The sequence below is a fragment of the Scyliorhinus canicula genome, chromosome 17, assembly GCF_902713615.1.
Source record: "Scyliorhinus canicula chromosome 17, sScyCan1.1, whole genome shotgun sequence".
In the NCBI taxonomy this organism is placed as follows: Eukaryota; Metazoa; Chordata; class Chondrichthyes; order Carcharhiniformes; family Scyliorhinidae; genus Scyliorhinus; species Scyliorhinus canicula.
Genome location: NC_052162.1, coordinates 124,299,007 through 124,316,646, shown reverse-complemented (window position 1 = coordinate 124,316,646; position 17,640 = coordinate 124,299,007). Strand labels below are relative to the sequence as shown.

The 17,640-nt window shown below is 46.2% G+C and overlaps 2 protein-coding genes across 3 annotated transcripts in view; one reads left to right on the top strand and one right to left on the bottom strand.

Annotated features, from left to right (window-relative positions):
- Nucleotides 1–7,287, bottom strand: part of LOC119951594 (zinc finger protein 91-like) — a 54,689-nt gene extending 47,402 nt beyond the window's left edge. Inside the window, exons 1-2 of the mRNA XM_038774778.1 lie at nucleotides 7,038–7,287; nucleotides 4,550–5,850 (exon numbers count right to left, since the gene is read on the bottom strand). Of these exons, the coding sequence (XP_038630706.1) occupies nucleotides 4,550–5,481 (932 nt within the window). The 5' untranslated portion in view covers nucleotides 5,482–5,850; nucleotides 7,038–7,287. The remainder of the gene's footprint in view (nucleotides 1–4,549; nucleotides 5,851–7,037) is intronic.
- A 4,325-nt stretch (nucleotides 7,288–11,612) lies between these two features.
- LOC119951197 (gastrula zinc finger protein XlCGF26.1-like) lies at nucleotides 11,613–17,228 on the top strand. Of its 2 annotated transcripts, none has more exons than XM_038774221.1 (2): nucleotides 11,613–11,714; nucleotides 14,796–17,228. In XM_038774221.1, the coding sequence occupies exon 2, from the start codon at nucleotides 15,151–15,153 to the stop codon at nucleotides 16,744–16,746; it is 1,596 nt and encodes a 531-aa protein (XP_038630149.1). In that variant the 5' UTR covers nucleotides 11,613–11,714; nucleotides 14,796–15,150; the 3' UTR covers nucleotides 16,747–17,228. The 2 variants fall into 2 exon arrangements, with proteins under 2 accessions (XP_038630149.1, XP_038630150.1); XM_038774222.1 differs by lacking the exon at nucleotides 11,613–11,714 and adding an exon at nucleotides 12,138–12,193.
- Nucleotides 17,229–17,640: the final 412 nt, after the last annotated feature.

The window sequence follows — 17,640 nt, the reverse complement described above, 5'->3', positions numbered from 1 at the left end:
ATGTTTTGGCTTATTTGTCAGACTGTGCAGAAAGAATGATTCGCTCCAGGAGTGATCGCTTGAAGAAATAGGGCGTGGTTATTTTTAAAATAAAACTTTATTATGGCTCCAATATTAAACATTTTAACTTCATACCCAAAAACAACAGCTTACAATCACCCATTTAAACATCACTACTCCATCTCCCATTAAACAACAGGAAAAGAAAGATACAGTTCTCAATCTATCTTACTGTGGGAGAATTGTGGACCCAGAATTCAACTCCTCTCTCCAAATCTTTCTCCAAAAACTGCTCTTTGAAGATTTTTAAAATGTCTTTCTGCCTTCCTTGGTTCCACCCAGCAATGACCTCATCTCCCCAAGCTGGAAAACAAATGATCTCTGCCGGCTGCAAAGAACATTAATTCCACAAGTACTTTCCCAGTCAAACCACAGTCCATCAGCCCAGACTGAAAAACACATTCCTTTAACAATTTCACCTTCTGGCTACTAAAAACACCCAGGTCCTGCAAAACAGGATCCCTCTTTAAAATAAAAAAAGGACCACTGCAGTGAATCACACTCTAACCCCACGCTTTTAACCTTTACATTGCCCAATACATTTATAATCAAATTTTCCTAAAATCTTCCAATCGTCACATCTCCCCTTTAAAAAAAATGAGCCAGCTATGTCCGCCGATTACTTTATTTTTCTAAAAACATTTTAACTTTAAACATTTCTTATGATTACATGCAACTTATACTCTATAATAACATTTTACATTTTTCAAAAGGCAAACATACACGAGTATCGTCCATTTTAGTCTCCTCACATGTCACAGTCACTAGCATAAATGTATCCATTATTTCGAGCGAGAGTGATTACAAAGATCAGGGTGGCCTCCAAGATTACATAAGAAAAGCTTCATCAACAATTCAGTGATAAATGGGCAGCCTGGTGGCACAGTGGTTAGCACTGTTGCCTCACAGCGCCGAGGTACCAGGTTAGTTCCCGGCCCTAGGTTACTGTCCGTGTGGAGTTTGTACATTCTCCCCGTGTCCGACATTTCTTGCATCCACTTTCCTGCCCTTTCCCTGTAATCCTCGGTTCCCTCACTGATCAAAAATCTATCTCAGCCTTAAATATACACAAGGACTCTGTCCCCTCAACTCTCACAGTTCCAAAGACTCTCAATCCTCAAGAGAAGAATTTCCTCCTCATCTTAATCTTAAATTGACATCTCTTTATTCTGAGACGATCCCTCTGGGCTTAGATTCTCTCGAGGGGAAACATCCTCTCAGCATTTACCCTGTGAAGTTCCATCAGAATCCTGTTTGTTTCAATGAGATCACCTCTCATTCTTCCAAATTCCAATGAGTAGAGACCCAACATGTTTAACCTTTGCCCCGAAGACAATCCCTCCATAACTGGGATCAGGCTCGTGAACGTTCTCTGAGTCACCGCCAATGAAGTAACATCTTTTATGAAAAAAAGGGACCACAACTGCTCTCAGTTCTCCAGATGTGGTGTCACCAGCACCTTGTCCAGTTGCAGCAAGACTTCCCGACTCTTATACTCCAACCCCCTTGGAATCAGGGCCAACATTCCATTAGCTTCCTGATTACCTGCTGCACCTGTCTGCTAGCTTCCCGTGTTTCCTGCACAAGTTCCCCCGAGTCCCTTTGTGTTGCAGCTTTCTGCAGCTTTTCGCCATTTAAATAATACTGTTCTTTTGTTCTCCCTCTCAAAATAAACTTCACATTTTCTCACATTATTCTCCATTTTCCAACTTTTTGCCCACTTACGTAACCTCTCAATATCTCATTGCAAACTGTATCCCTCTCGCAACTTGCCTCTCCACTTATATTTATATCGTCTGCAAATTTGGCTACAGTAAGTTTGCTTCCTTCCTCCAAGTCGTTAATATAAATTGTACACAGTTACGATCCCAGCACTGATCCCTGTGGAACCCCACTGGTTACAGGTCTCCAACCTGAAAAAGAACCCCTTATCCCCACTCACTGTTTCCTGCTCATTAGCCAATTCTCTATCCATGTCAATATACTACCTCCAGCACCATGGGCTCTTATAGAATCATAGAATTTACAGTGCAGAAAGAGGCCATTCGGCCCATCGAGTCTGCACCGGCTCTTGGAAAGAGCACCCTACCCAAGCCCACATCTCCACCCTATCCCCATAACCCAGTAACCCCTCTCAACACTCAGGGCAATTTTGGACACCAAGGACAATTTAGCATGGCCAATCCACCTAACCCGCACATCTTTGGACTGTGGGTGGAAACCGGAGCACCCACAGGGAGAACGTGCAAACTCCGCACAGACAGTGACCCAAGCCGGGAATCGAACCTGGGATCCTGGAGCTGTGAAGCAATTGTGCTAACCACAATGCTGCCCTTATCTTGTGACCTGATATGTTATGAGGTACCTTGTTGAACACGGTCTAGAAATCCAAATACAACACATCTACTGGTTCTCCTCTATCCACTTTAGTTGCGACATCCTCGAAGAATTCTGCTAAATTAGTCAGACACTATTTCCTTTGCATGAAGCCATGCTGACTCTGCTTGCTTTTATTATGATTTTCCAAAAGTGTTGGTACTTTTACAATAATAAATGTTATTGTGATTGGTCTACAGTTTACAGCTTTTTCCCCTCACTTCCTTTTTGACTAGCGGTGTGACATTGGCAATTTCCCATACCTCCAGTAACTTCTCCAGAATCCAAGGATTTTTGGAACATTACAATTAATGCGTCCACTTTCTCTGTAGTTATTTATTTTAGGATCTAGGATGCAAGCAATCAGGTCCAGGGGATTTATCTGCCTTTACCCCCATTAGTTTGTCCAAGACTGCTTCTCTAGTGGTGGAATTTAATTCCTGCCCTGTATACTTTCATATTAGTGGGATATTCAAATATCTTCCACAGTAAAGACTGATGCAAAATATCTCTTTAGATCCTCTGCCATTTCCTTATTCCCCATAACTATCTCCCAGGATTTATTTTCTAAGGGGCCTGTGTGGAGTTGAGGTTACAATCAGATGAGCCGTCAACTTATTGAATGGTGGAGCAGGCTCGAGGGGCCGAGTGGCCTACTCCTGCTCCTAATTTGTATGTTATCACATCCTTTATAATAGATTGTAGCATTTTCTCTCCGACTGATGTCAGGCTAATGGGTCTGTGGTTTTCTCTCTCCCTCCTTAAATAGTGGGGTTACATGTACCACCTTCCAATCTGCAGAAATCATTCCAGAATCTATAGAATTTTGAAAGATGATCACCAATGTATCCACTATCTCTACAGCCGCTTCTTTCAACACTCTGGGATGTAGAGTATCAGCTTTTGGAAATATAATAATAATCGCTTATTGTCACAAGTCGGCTTCAATGAAGTTACTGTGAAAAGTCCCACGTCGCCACATTCGGGCGGCTGCTAGGGGAGGCTGGTACGGGAATAGAGCCTGCGCTGCTGCTATTGCATTTCAAGCCAGCTTTTTAGCCCACTGTGCTAAACAAGCCCCAGTTTATTAACTTTCAACAACATTAATTTCTCCAGGACTACTTTTTCACTGATAATAATCTCGGTCAGTTTCTAGTGGTCACTCGTCCCTTGGTTCCCTCGTGTTTGTGGGACAATTTCTGTATCTTCCTCCGTGAAGACAGACACACATTGTTTAGTTTCTCTGCCATTTCCTTATTCCCCATTATAAACTCTCCTGTCTCTGCCTGGAATGGACCCACATTGGTCTTTGCTAATCATTTCCTTTCCACATTCCTATAGAAGCTTTTCCAGTCAGTTTTTATGTTGCCCATTTGCTCTCATATTTTATTTTCTCTTTATCAGTCTCTTGGTCCTTCTTTGCTGAATTCTAAAAAATGTTCCCAATCCTCAGGCTAATAGTTTGGCCACTTTATGAGGCTCTTCCTTTGATCTAATGGAATCTTTAGCTTTTCTTGTAGCCACAGTTGCATCATCTTTCCTGTTGGATTATTGTTGCTCAAAATAATCTTTATTTTATATAAATACATAACAATTCCTAAACAGCTAGTGATTGCCTGTCTATCATCATACCTTTTATTCTAATTTACCAATCCACACAGACAACTTGCTCCTCATACCTCAACAGTTTCCTTCTGTCAGAAACACCCAGATATTTTTAAAAACCATGTAACCACCAGAGCCCATCTTCATGGCAACGTGGCATGCATTGGGGTACTCCAAACAGAAATGGGAAAGAAACGAGTTCTAACTTCCAAACACCCTTTCATGCTTTGATCCTTGTGAAATTTGAAACCACGTAATTGCAACGAAGCTCAAAGAGCATCAGCCTACTGGAGGCAAATTGTGAGACCAGCAGTCCAGCAAAAAGAAACCATCCGACCATCCCCATTGGCCAACTGATAGAATCAATGAAATATAATCCTGAATGGATTTGAGAACAGAAACAATAACAGCAGAATCCAACCCCTGTAATCACTTGTGAAATTGTTGATGTCTCAGCAGGCGCCATGAATCATAAAATCCTGTCCCACACTGAGAGCAGGTGAATGGCCTCTCCCCAGTGTGAACTCGCTGATGTCTCAGCAGGTTGGATGACTGTCTGAATCCCTTCCCACACACAGAGCAGGTGAATGGCTTCTCCCTGGTGTGAACTCGCTGGTGTGACTTCAGTTTGGATAACACAGTGAATCCCTTCGCACACTGAGAGCAGGTGAATGGCCTCTCCCCAGTGTGAAGTCGCTGATGTTTCTTCCGGTTAGATGAATCACTGAATGCCTTCCCACACTGAGAGCAGGAGAATGGTCTCTCTCCAGTGTGGACTCTCTGATGTTTCCGTAGGGTGGATGAATCACTGAATCCTTCCCCACACTGAGAGCAGGTGAACGGCCTCTCCCCAGTGTGAACTCGCTGGTGACTCTGAAGGTGGGATAACCGAGTGAATCCCTTCCCACACTGAGAGCAGATGAATGGCTTCTCCCGAGGGCAAATTTTCTGGTGTAACTGCAGGTGGGATAACTGAGTGAATTCCTTCCCACACTGACGGCAGGTTAAATGCCTCTCCCCAGTGTGAACTCGCTGGTGTGATTGCAGGTGCGATAACTGAGAGAATCCCTTCCCACACTGAGAGCAGTTGAATGGCCTCTCGCCAGTGTGAATTCTCTCATGTGTTCGCAGAGTGTATGACTGAATGAATCTCTTCCCACACTGAAAGCAGGTGAATGGCTTCTCCCCAGTGTGAACTCGCTGATGTCTCTGCAGGGTTGATGAATGTCTGAATCCCTTCCCACACTGAGAGCAGGTGAATGGCTTCTCCCCAGTGTGAACTCGCTGACGTCTCTGCAGGGTGCATGCACGACTGAATCCCTTCCCACACACAGAGCAGGTGAATGGACTCTCCCCAGTGTGAATGCGTTGATGAATCTCCAACAGAGAAGGGGCTCTGTATCCCTTCCCGCAGTCCCCACATTTCCACGGTTTCTCCATGCTTTGGGTCTCCTCGTGTCTGCCCAGGTCGGACAATCACACTGTTGAAGTCTTATTCACACACAGAGAACGCATGTACGGTCTCTCCCCACTGTGAATGGTGCAATGTTTTTCTCAGACTGTGTAACTGGTTCAAGCTCTTTCCACAGTCAGTGCTCTGGAACACTCTCACTCGGGTGTGTGTGTGTCTCGGTGCTTTTCCAGTCACACTGATGTTTAAAATCTTTTGAAGCTAACAGATCGGACAAACATTTCTCCTTCTAGATTCAAAGGCCAATAATATTCAGGCCCCAACGAATCCAGTGAATCTGACAGATCTCAGACGTGATTTTTGAGATTTCTGTCTGTAATTCCTCCTCTTCTATTATCCTGGAAAAGGAATCATCACTGTCAGTACAGAATCATAGAAGTTACATAAGAACATAATGAAAAAATGAAAATCGTTTATTGTCACGAGTAGGCTTCAATGAAGTTACTGTGAAAAGTCCCTAGTCGCCACATTCCGGCGCCTGTCCGGGGAGGCTGGTACGGGAATCGAACCGTGCTGCTGGCCTGCTTTAAAAGCCAGCGATTTAGCCCAGTGAGCTAAACCAGCCCCTACAGAGCATTCACACCGGGGAGAGGCCATTCATCTGCTCTGTGTGTGATAAGGGATTTGCTCAATTATCCAGCCTGCTGAACCACAATGTCACTCACACCAAGAACGGGCCCTTTAAATGCTCTGACTGCAGGAAGGGTTTCAAAAGTTCCCAGTTACTGATGTCCCACCAGCGCATTCACTCTGAGGAGAGACCATTCAGCTGCTCTCACTGCACAAAGAGCTTTAGAACCTCATCCAACCTGATCAAACACGAGCGACGTCATACCTAACAATCCCACCCTGGTCATTCTCTCTTCCAACCTCTTCCATTGGGCAAAAGATACAAAAGTCTGAGAACACGAACTTATAGATTCAAAAACAGCTTCTTCCCTATTGTTACCAGACACCTGAATGACTCTCTTATGAACTGAACTCTCCATGAATCTTAACCACTATGCAGCACTACACTCCGAATGCTTCACCCAATGTCTATGTATTTAAATTGTGTATTTATCTTATGATCTATGTTTTTCATGTATGGAATGAGCTGGCTGCACTGTACGGAGAACAATACTTTTCACGATACCTCGGAACATGTGACAATAAATCTAATTACAGTACTATGTTACAAAACTAGAAATAATATTAAATGTAATTTAGTACAGAACTACAAACAATATATCTAATCTATATCATGTAAGGACATAAGACATATCTCTGTCCTATATTAACTTACTGTTCCCTTAAATGTCGGCCATCTCTTGGGAAAACTAGGCCTTAAATTGTGAACATTAGGAAAGAGACCACCCTTTTAGCCAGACAAATAAATGTGTCAAGCTGAGGGAGCAAAGGATGTCAATGTCTTTAAGAGAGAAGAGACCTGGATTCACTTCCTTTCCCTTCAGTTGCTGCAAGTGACCAATTGAAGGTCAGAACGAGAAAAGAAATGGAAACGGGGGGGGAGTGTTTTACTCACAGATGTTGGAGACAGGAGGACGTTTTAGTCCAACTTCCGTTTTATGTCGTCACAATGGACCCCTGCCTGAATCAACCAATAGAAATCAGCTTCTCAGAGGTGACGTCTCCTGGTTCCAGTGCGCAGGTTCGGCGCCGCTCATTGTTCCTCCTCACCCGACACCTCCTCCAGACAAGGTTTCCAGGCAACCGGCTGACAGCTCCGGCCAGAGCGAGAAGCCGCTCAGTGATCTCCCTCCCGCCCGCGACCCGGTACTGCTCATGTCCAAGGGCGAAGGGAAGCTGCGCATGTGCAGGAGAGAGCCCGCCCCCGGACCTGCCAGCTGACGTATTGACCAATGGAAACATTTGGGGGACCGGAAGAACTCTGGGAGTCCAGCCAATCAGACGGCAAGTTTTGTGTGACTGAAGATTGAGCTTCACACAGACAAACTCCCTCCTGTCTCCAAAATCTGGGAGTAAAACACTTTCTTTTCTCCCCCTTTCCATTTCTTTTCTCATTTTGAAATTCAATTGGTTACTTGCAGCAACTGAAGGGAAAGGAAGTGAATCCAGGGAGGGTGCAGACTCTGGAAAGCTTGGCCCAGGTCTCTCTCAAAGACATTGACATCCTTTGCTCCCTCAGCTTGACACATTTATTTGTCTGACTAAAAGGATGGTCTCTTTCTTCATGTTCACAGTTAAAGGACTGGTTTCCCTAGTCAATCAGATCCCACACTGCCTGATTTCCAATCCAATCTATTTAAAGGTCCCAGAAGCCTGGCTCCAACCTTAAATGTTGTTCTGTTGCTGTCAGTAACATTGTTTTGAAACTCACTCGCACCACCACATAGGCAGCCATCAACATGCATGCATCATAAAGATGCCTGAGAGTTTCCTGCCATGGTACCAATAAAACACGGCAGCTTCTGCCTTCAGGTGGAGACAACCCGACTTGTACAAAACGGATCGAACTGAGAAGCACCATACACTCGGAAACATTGTTCAAAACATAGACACACTTATTTAACTTCCAAAGACTTCCATCTACATCTGGCTCATTTTTAGGACGTTGCAGAAACCCTGCCCCCGGGAAGTGATTCCCCAGCACAACTGCAGCTTTTATGTTTCTTGACTTACATTCCCAAGAAAATGTCGTGAAAGGGACCAAAGAAATGTCAAATTGACCTTTCCCACTGTGGGTGGGTCCACTCTGACCTCTTGTCTCCTAAGGGTTTTTCAAATCCCTCAGCCACTAACTTCGCCTTGGACTTGTAAGTTCCATCCGGTTGGGCCTTTTCTGTGCAGATCCATTGATGTGATGATGCTGGCTGAGCCCCATCAGGGACCTCTGAACTCACGCCAAACTCTCTTCTACTGCCAAACTCTTTCTGTTTAGCCTCCCGTACAGCTTTATCTCCTCATTTGTCGGCAGCAACAAAACCCTCACAGTCACGGGGACTTCAGCATCGCCTCAAACATATCCTTGGTATAAAACTGACAATTCCCTGTGTGAAATGGTCCAGTTATTGAAATTGCATCGAATAGAGATCAAAGAAACAGACCAGAAATGGATCGCTGAGGTTCTTTGGAGGTCCCAGTGGTCAGTCAGACTGAATTAAACACAGGTGGTATAAAACAAATAATACACTGTCCACGGGGACTTTCCTTTAATCAGAGCCGTCAGTGGATCTTGTTCCTAACACCAGGTTGTTGTGGGACAAATGTCACTTGGAGTCCAGAGTTGGCGAAAGTTTGGGATTCTTTATTACAAGCATGCAGGTGAATGCTTCAGCAAACTGAAGCATCTGAAGGAGTAGTTATAATAACATACATTTATACACAGTACAGTTACAGCTGGCCAGGCTGTTTTGTCGGCAAGTTAGTGGCAAAGTACAGGACGTAAAGGAAACAACTTGAAAACAGCTCACACTTATTGGCTATCGTGACTTCATCTCTCACAAAACACATCTTGGAAAATACCCTGTAAAAAGAATCAAAGTAGAATGAAACTCAATAGACAGCACAAAAACAGGTCATTGTACCCAGTGTCAGTGTATATATTCCCCATGAGCCTTTCGCTTCTCTCTGTCAGCAGGTCTTTCTATTCCTTTCTCTCTTGTGTCTGCAACTTGCTAAGTGCATTCATGCTGTTTTCCTCAACCAGTCCCTGTGGCAGGAAGTTCCACACCTTCTGGATAAAGACATTGAATCTAACCAGTACTATCTTGTGTAGCCAACGAGCAATGCTGCCTCTTTTCTCAATTTCCTGCAGAGGCTAAATCATTGTTGATGAAAAAGCGTTGAGCCGGGCAGCATGTGGTGATCCAACCACTGTATATATGTGTGTTTGCAGTAGGGGGATGTATGGCTGTACCTGTATTACAGGTTTCTCCGGTAAGCCCCTGCCGGCTAGCTCCGCCCATAGGGAGTTGTATAAATATTCGTAAGCTTCACTGAGATGCCATTCTACAGCTGCCGCCGGAGGAATGACATCTCACTGTAATAACGCCTCTCTTGTACTTCACTCGAGTCTTTGAGTACAATTGTTAGAGCCACAATTTATTACAGTGAGATTTTCCTTACACCATAGACATCAGGATTAAACCTGACCGCCTGCAGCTGGATCCGCAGTCGCCACACGCCAGGAGAGACTTTGTTCACTGGCTTGCAGTTTTCGAGGCCGACATCTCTTCAGTGGACCCTCCACCTTCAGAGGCTCAGAAATGACAGCTTCTTTAGTCAAGACTCAGCTCCAGCGTGTTTCCGCTAATTCGAGATGCGCCTGACTACGCCCGGGCCATGGAACTGCTCAAGAGACATCTACTCTCTACTCGCGTCCAACAGCCGTGTGAGTCAATTGAGGACTTTTGGAGGGCCCTTATACCTCTAGTACGAGACTGCGACTGCCAGGCCCTCACAGCCACAGAACATTCCGACCTACTCATGCGGGATGCCTTTGTTACGGGTCTTGCATCGGACCCCATCCGGCAACGTCTGCTGGAAGGGGCCGCTCTCGATCTCGCGGCTACAAAGACTCTGGCGCTATCAATGACGGCTGCCTCCCTTGGTGCGCGATCCTACCCCGCTAGCCACTCGGCCCACCCCTCCTACCCCTCGTGGACCCCGCAACTGGCTCCCTTGGCCCACCCGTCCTACCCCTCGTGGATCCCGCAACCGCCCCACCCCCAGCAGCTGCCCCCGCACAGTACACCTGCGCTGCTCGCCGCACCACGCACCCTGGGGGTCCCCGCTGCTACTTCTGTGGTCAGCAGAAGCATCCCCGCCAGCGCTGCCCAGCCCGCACCTCGACCTGCAAAGCTTGTGGCAAGAAAGGCCACTTTGCAGCGGTGTGCCAGTCCTGGACGGTTGCCGCTATCGCGCCCGAATTCCCCCCCTCGCCTCAGCCGTGTTGGAGAGGCCTGCAAATCTCCATGCAGACTGCCAGACGGAAATATGTCTATATTACTGAACTCAAAATGTGTGGAACATACAGACTGGATTCACTTCCTTTCTCTTCAGTTGCTGCAAGTCACCAAAGTCCCCTCAGAATGAGAAAAGAAACGGAAAGTATAAGTAGACTTGGAGAGGCTGGTGCATCTTATGGGGCATTCCAGAATGAGAGGCAATAGTCTTACGATAAGCGGTAACAAATTTAAAACAGTTTTAATTTTAAAATAAATTTAGTGTATCCAATTTTTTTTTGCCAATTAAGGGGCAATTTAGTGTGACCAATCCACCTACTCTACACATCTTTGGGTTGTGGGGTGGAAACCTACACACACGGGGAGAAAGTGCAAATTCCACACAGTGACACGGAACTGGGATCAACCCAGGTCCTCAGCGCTGTAGACAGCAGTGCTAACCACTGGGTCACAGTGCTGCCCAATTCAGAACAGAGTTGAGGAGGAGCTGCTTCTTCAATGGGCTGTGAATCTGTGGAATTAACTACCCCAGAGTGTGGTGAAGCTGGGACAGTGAGTAAATTTAGGGAGGAATTAGACAGATTTTTAATCGGGTTGAAGGGTTATGGAGAACTCTCAGGACAGTGGCGTTGAGGCCAGGATGAGATCAGCCATGATTGAATGTCAGAGTAGAGTCGATGGGTCAAATGGTCGAATTCTGCTCCTATATCTTATGACCTTCTGAAAGGGGGAGACATTGATTTGCTCCCAGATGTTGCCCAGAGGAGGAAGTTTTAGTCTGAAACTCATTGTCCAACCTCCACATTGTGACATCACAAAGCAGCTAGTCCTCTAAATCAACCAATAGTAATCAATCCCTTCCACAGTGACGTCACTGCATTTGAGCGCACCCGCCCCGCGCGCGAATACGGAGCCCCGTCCCCGTAATTTTTTCCCCCTCCCCGACGCATCCACGAGACAAGGTTTCCTGGCAACCGGCTGACAGTTCCGGCTATCGAGGATTCCCTCCCTCGACCCGGGACTGCGCATGTCTCAGGGAGAGGGGACTCTGCGCATGTGCAGAAGGAGCTCACCTCCGGTGACACTGCTGAGTTGTGACCAATTGGAAGTAGGAGAACCGGAAGGAATCTTCCCTCCGCCAATCAGAGCTCCCCCATTGTCTCAATGCGAAAGCTGGAGATGGAGGTTTGTGCCGAGTAAAGCTGTTGTTCCTCCAACCCTGAATCAGCTTGAGCTGCACACAGACTGAACCCGTCCTCCTGTCTCCAACATCTGTGAGTTAAACACTTTCTTTTCTCCCTTTTTCCATTTCTTTTCTGATTCTCACCTTCAATTGATGACTTGCAGCAACTGAAGGGAAAGGAAGTGAATCCAGGGAGGGAGCAGTAAAGGCTGGCCCAGATCTCACTCTCTTAAAGACATTGACATCCTTTGCTCCCTCAGCTTGACACATTTATTTGTCTGGCTAAAATGGTTTCTTTCCTAATGTTCACAATTAAAGGGCTGCTTTCCCCAGGAGATGGCTGACATTTAAGGGACAGTAAACAGGCCAAATCCAACCCAGCCAATTACTTCCCCGTCGAAATACTCTCGATCATCAGCATAGTGATGGAAGGAGTCATCAAAGGTCCAATTAAGTGGCACTTATTCTGCAATAGCCTGCTCCTGGATGCTCAGTTTGGATTTCACCAGAGTCACTCAGCTCCTGACCTCATTACAACCTTGGACGAAAGAGCTGAATGCCAGAAGGGAGGTAAGAGTGACTCCCCTTGACATCAAGGCAGCATTTGACAGAGTATGGAATTAAGGAACCCCAGCTAAACTGGAGTCAGTGGGAATTAGGGGATAACTCTACGCTGGTTGGAGTCATACCTGGCACAAAGGAAGATGGTTGTGGTGATTGGAGGTCAAATATCTCAGCTGCAGGACATCACTGCAGGAGATCCTCAGGGCAGTATCCTAGGACCAACCATCTTCAGCTGCTTCATCAATGATCTCCCTTCCATCATCAGGTGAGAAGTGATGTTTGCAGACATCTGCAAACATGTTCAGCACCATTCTCAACTTCTCAGATAATGAAGCAGTCCATGTCCAAATTCAGTAAGACCTGGACAATATCCAGACTTGGGCTGATAAGTGGCAAGTTACATTCGTGCTACACAAGTGCCAGGCAATGACCATCTCCGACAAGAGAGGATCTAACCACCACCCCTTGACATTCAGTGGCATTCCCATCGCTGAAACCCGCACAATCAACTTCGTGGGGGTTACCATTGATCAGAAACTGAACAGGACTGGCCATATTAATACTGTAGCTACCAGGACAGATCAAGGGCTAGGAATCCTACGGCAAGTAACACACCACCTGATGCCCCAAAGCCTGTCCACCAGACATCTACAAGCACAAGTCAGGAGTGTAATGGAATACGCTCCACTTTGCTGGATGAGTGCAGCTCCAACAACACGCAAGAAGCTTGGCTGTATCCAGGTCAAAGCAGCCTGATTGATTGCACCCCCTTCCACAAACATTCAAACCTTCCACCACCGACAAACAGTAGCAGCCGTGTATACCATCTCCAAGATACACTGCAGTAACTCATAAATGTTCCTCAGACAGCACCTTCCATACCCACAACCACTACCATCTAGAAGGACAAGAGCAGCAGATACCTGGGAACCTCACCACCTGGAGGTTCGCTTCCAAGTTACACACCCCCCTGACTTGGAAATATATTGCCGTTCCTTCACTGTCCCTGGGGCAACCTCCTGGAATTCCCTCCCTAACAGCACAGGGGATGTAGGGCAGCATGGTGGAGCAGTGGTTAGCGCTGCTGCCTCACGGCGCCGAGGTCCCAGGCTCAATCCTGGCTCTGGGTCACTGTCCGTGTGGAGCTTGCACATTCTCCCTGTGTTTGCGTGGGTTTCGCTCTCAAACCCAAAGATGTGCAGGGTAGGTGGATTGGCCATGCTAAATTGCCCCTTAATTGGAAAAAATGAATTGGGTCCTTTACATTTATAAAAACAAATTTTAAAAAAGCACAGGGGATGTACCTACACCTCAAGGATTGCAGTGTTTTAAGAAGGCAACTCACCACTACTTTGGAAGGGTAACTGGGGATGGGCAATAAATGCTGGCCTAACCAGCATTGTCCACATCCCGTAAATTAATTTTTAAAAATTTAAAATCGGACAGAGATATGTCTAATGTTATATGGTATGTATTATATATATTATTGATGGTTCTGTAATAAAATACATGTATTATTAGTTCTAGTTTTGTTATATAGTACTGTACCCACATTATATATTTCCAGTCATACAGTCATTGCAGCACTGACAGAATCCATTTGGTATCTCAAGTCAATTGGGGCCTCACGGTAGCATGGTGGTTAGCATCAATGCTTCACAACTCCAGGGTCCCAGGTTCGAATCCCGGCTGGGTCACTGTCTGTGTGGAGTCTGCACGTCCTCCCCGTGTGTGCGTGGGTTTCCTCCGGGTGCTCCGGTTTCCTCCCACAGTCCAAAGATGTGCGGGTTAGGTGGATTGGCCATACTAAATTGCCCGTAGTGTAAGGTTAATGGGGGGATTGTTGGGTTACGGGTATACGGGTTACGTGGGTTTAAGTAGGGTGATCATTGCTCGGCACAACATCGAGGGCCGAAGGGCCTGGTCTGTGCTGTACTGTTCTATGTCTTCTATGTCTATGTCTATGCTGACTCTCTGCACAGTAATCCAGTCAGTCACATTCCCCCTCGATATCCCTGTTCCCCTGCAAGTTTATTTTCTTCAAGTGACCATCCTATTTTATTTTAAATTATTGATTATCTGGACTTCCACAACCCTTGTGGGCAGTGGGTTCCCTGTCATGTCCACTCCATGACTAAATAAAATTCTTCCACAGATTTCCCCATCTCTAATCAGTAAATGTCCTTATATGGAGATTCTCTCCTCTTGTACAGGTTTTAGCGACTTTAGATTTGTTGATCAGCACCTTCAGGAAAATTGGGAGGGAAAGTAAGTGAATACAGTCTGTATATTACACACATTTTTCATCCAGTAATCTCGACATATATCTGTCTGTCAGCCTGCATGAAGATTTTCAGGTCTCTGTGTCCAGGACAGGAAGCAGTGAGCAGGGATCTGTCAATCAGCCTGAATCAGCACCTTCAGGAGAATTGGGACGGTGAATATTAGATACAGCAGAGTGAGAATGGAGGGAGAGTCTGTGGGATTGAGATTTAGAGCATTTTAGGGAAAGAGAGAGAGGAAAGAATGTTCGATAGAAACTAGAATTGTCTGTTCTGTGTTTCTATCCTGTACTGACAATGATTACTATTGTAAAATCTGTTTGCAGGAAGTTCGAACGAGAGGAGTTCGAGGCCTATATCTCAAACTAAATATCACGTCAAGAACTGACTGAGTCACTCAATTCTTGGGATCATCGGCCTTTGAATCTAGAAGGAGAAAAGTTTGTCTATTCTGTCTGCTTCAAGAGATTTTAAACATCAGTGTGTCTGGAATAGCACTGAGACACACACACCCGAGTGAGAGTGTTCCAGAGCACTGACTGTGGAAAGAGCTATAACCAGTGACACAGCCTGAAAAAATACTACACCATTCACAGCAGGGAGAGACTGTATAGGTGTTCTGTGTGTGGACGAGGCTTCAACTGACTGTCCAACGCGGTGAGACACAAGATCACCCGGACCATGGAGAAACCATGGAAATGTGAGGATTGTGGGAAGGGATTCACATTCCCATGCCAGCTGGAAATACATCAACGCAGTCACACTGGAGAGAGGCCTTTCACCTGCTCTCAGTGTGAAAAGGGATTCACTATCATTGGCAGCCTGCGGATACACGAACGTGTTCACACTGGGGAGAGGCCATTCACCTGCTCTGACTGTGGGAAGGGATTCACTCAGTTATCCAGCCTGCAGGGACACCAGAGAGTTCACACTGGGGAGAGGCCGTTCACCTGCTCTCAGTGTGGGAAGGGATTCACTCAGATATGCAGCCTGCAGAGACACCAGAGAGTTCACACCGGAGAATGGCCTTACACCTGCTCTCAGTGTGAAAAGGGATTCAGTGACATTGGCACCCTGCGGAAACACGAACGAGTTCATACTGGGGAGAGGCCGTTCACCTGCTCTGACTGTGGGAAGGGATTCCTTCAGTTATCCAGCCTGCAGAGCCACCAGAGAGTTCACACTGGAGAGAGGCCATTCACCTGCTCTCAGTGTGAAAAGGGATTCAGTGACATTCGCAACCTGTGGAAACACGAACGAGTTCATACTGGGGAGAGGCCTTTCCCCTGCTCTCAGTGTGAAAAGAGATTCACTGCCTTGGGCAACCTGCGGAGACACGAACGAGTCCACACTGGGAAGAGGCCGTTCACCTGCTCTGACTGTGGGAAGGGATTCACTCAGTTATCCAACCTGCGGACACACCGTCGGGTTCACACTGGGGAGAGGCCGTTCACCTGCTCTGACTGTGGGAAGGGATTCACTCGGTTATCCAAACTGCAGAGGCACCAGAGAGTTCACACTGGAGAGAGGCCTTTCACCTGCTCTCAGTGTGAAAAGGGATTCACTGACATTGGCAACCTGCGGAGACACGAACGAGGTCACACTGGGGAGAGGCCGTTCATCTGCTCTGACTGTGGGAAGGGATTCACTCAGTTATCCGGCCTGCAGAGACACCAGCAAGTTCACACTGGGGAGAGGCCGTTCACCTGCTCTGACTGTGGGAAGGGATTCACTCGGTTATCCAACCTGCAGGTTCACCAGAGAGTTCACACCGGAGAATGGCCATTCACCTGCTCTCAGTGTGAAAAGGGATTCAGTGACATTGGCAGCCTGCGGCGACACGAACGAGTTCACACTGGGGAGAGGCCTTTCACCTGCTCTCAGTGTGAAAAGGGATTCACTGACATTTTCAACCTGCGGAGACACGAACGAGTTCACACTGGGGAGAGGCCATTCAGCTGCACTGTGTGTGATAAGAGATTCACTGAATTATCCAGCCTGCGGAAACGCAATGTCACTCACACCGCGAGCAGGCCCTTTAAATGCTCTGACTGCAGGAGGGGTTTCAAAAGCTCTCAGCTACTAATGTCCCACCAGCGCATTCACTCTGAGGAGAGACCGTTCAGCTGCTCTCACTGCACAAAGAGCTTTAGAACCTCATCCAACCTGATGAAACACGAGCGAGGTCACACCGGGGAGAGCCCATTCACCTCTCCAACTGGGAAAAGATTTACTCGATCATCACTTGCTGAGCCACAATGTCACTCACACCAATGAGAGACACTTTAAATGCTCTGACAGTGGGTGTGGGTTTAAAAGCTCTCAGGTAATGATGTCCCACCAGTGCATTCACACTGAGGAGAAACTGTTCAATTGCTCTCACTGCACAAAGACTTTTCAAACATCATCCACACTGTGGAGACACCAGCGAATTCACACTTGATTCACCTGCTCTGATTGTGTGAGGAGATTCCGTGTTTCATCTTGTAATTGAAAATTAGGAAAGATGTGTCATTTGAAACATGGAAGTCTGGCAATATCTGGTCTGAGAGAAACATGAGAGGATACAGGGAAAGATCCCATGAATGGTTAACAGCAGCTGCAAAGAGCATGATTATAAAATGCTGATTCCTTCTCCCAAGCAGGCTTAGCAAACAAACAGGATTTTTGTATGTAGCTAAAAACAATGGCTCACACCTTCATTGAAATTAACCATCTTAGTAAGCATCTGGAAAAGCATGGATGAGGGTTTCAGTTGAGTTAGGTGATAAATGTAAACCTTTCAAGTTATAACCAAGTAGATTTTTAGCATTACGCTAAAAGCAATGATTCACACCTTCATTGAAGTAAAATCAGCAGATAGAAAAGAATGACTGGGGGACAAATATATAGATGTGAAGCTCTGCTGACATCAGGTCAATTAAAAAAACTGGAGACAACCTGTCTACAAGAACACAAACTAGACCCAAATCAAAGTCAAAATTATGTGCTGGGGACACAATTCGATAATAAAACTATAGAAATGACAGGAACCAAAATTCACACCCCTCTTGATATTCAAAGCATTTTGAACATCACGAAGGACACAATGTAATCAGATCTGTGGGCTGAGGCCGTGCCCAAAATGAATACTAAGTCATGTTGGAAAAATTCAGATTAGACTTCCGGTTG

Bases quoted from the DNA above. Each gene is read 5' to 3' on its own strand.
- LOC119951197 (XM_038774221.1), top strand. From the start codon at position 15,151: ATGGAGAAACCATGGAAATGTGAGGATTGTGGGAAGGGATTCACATTC.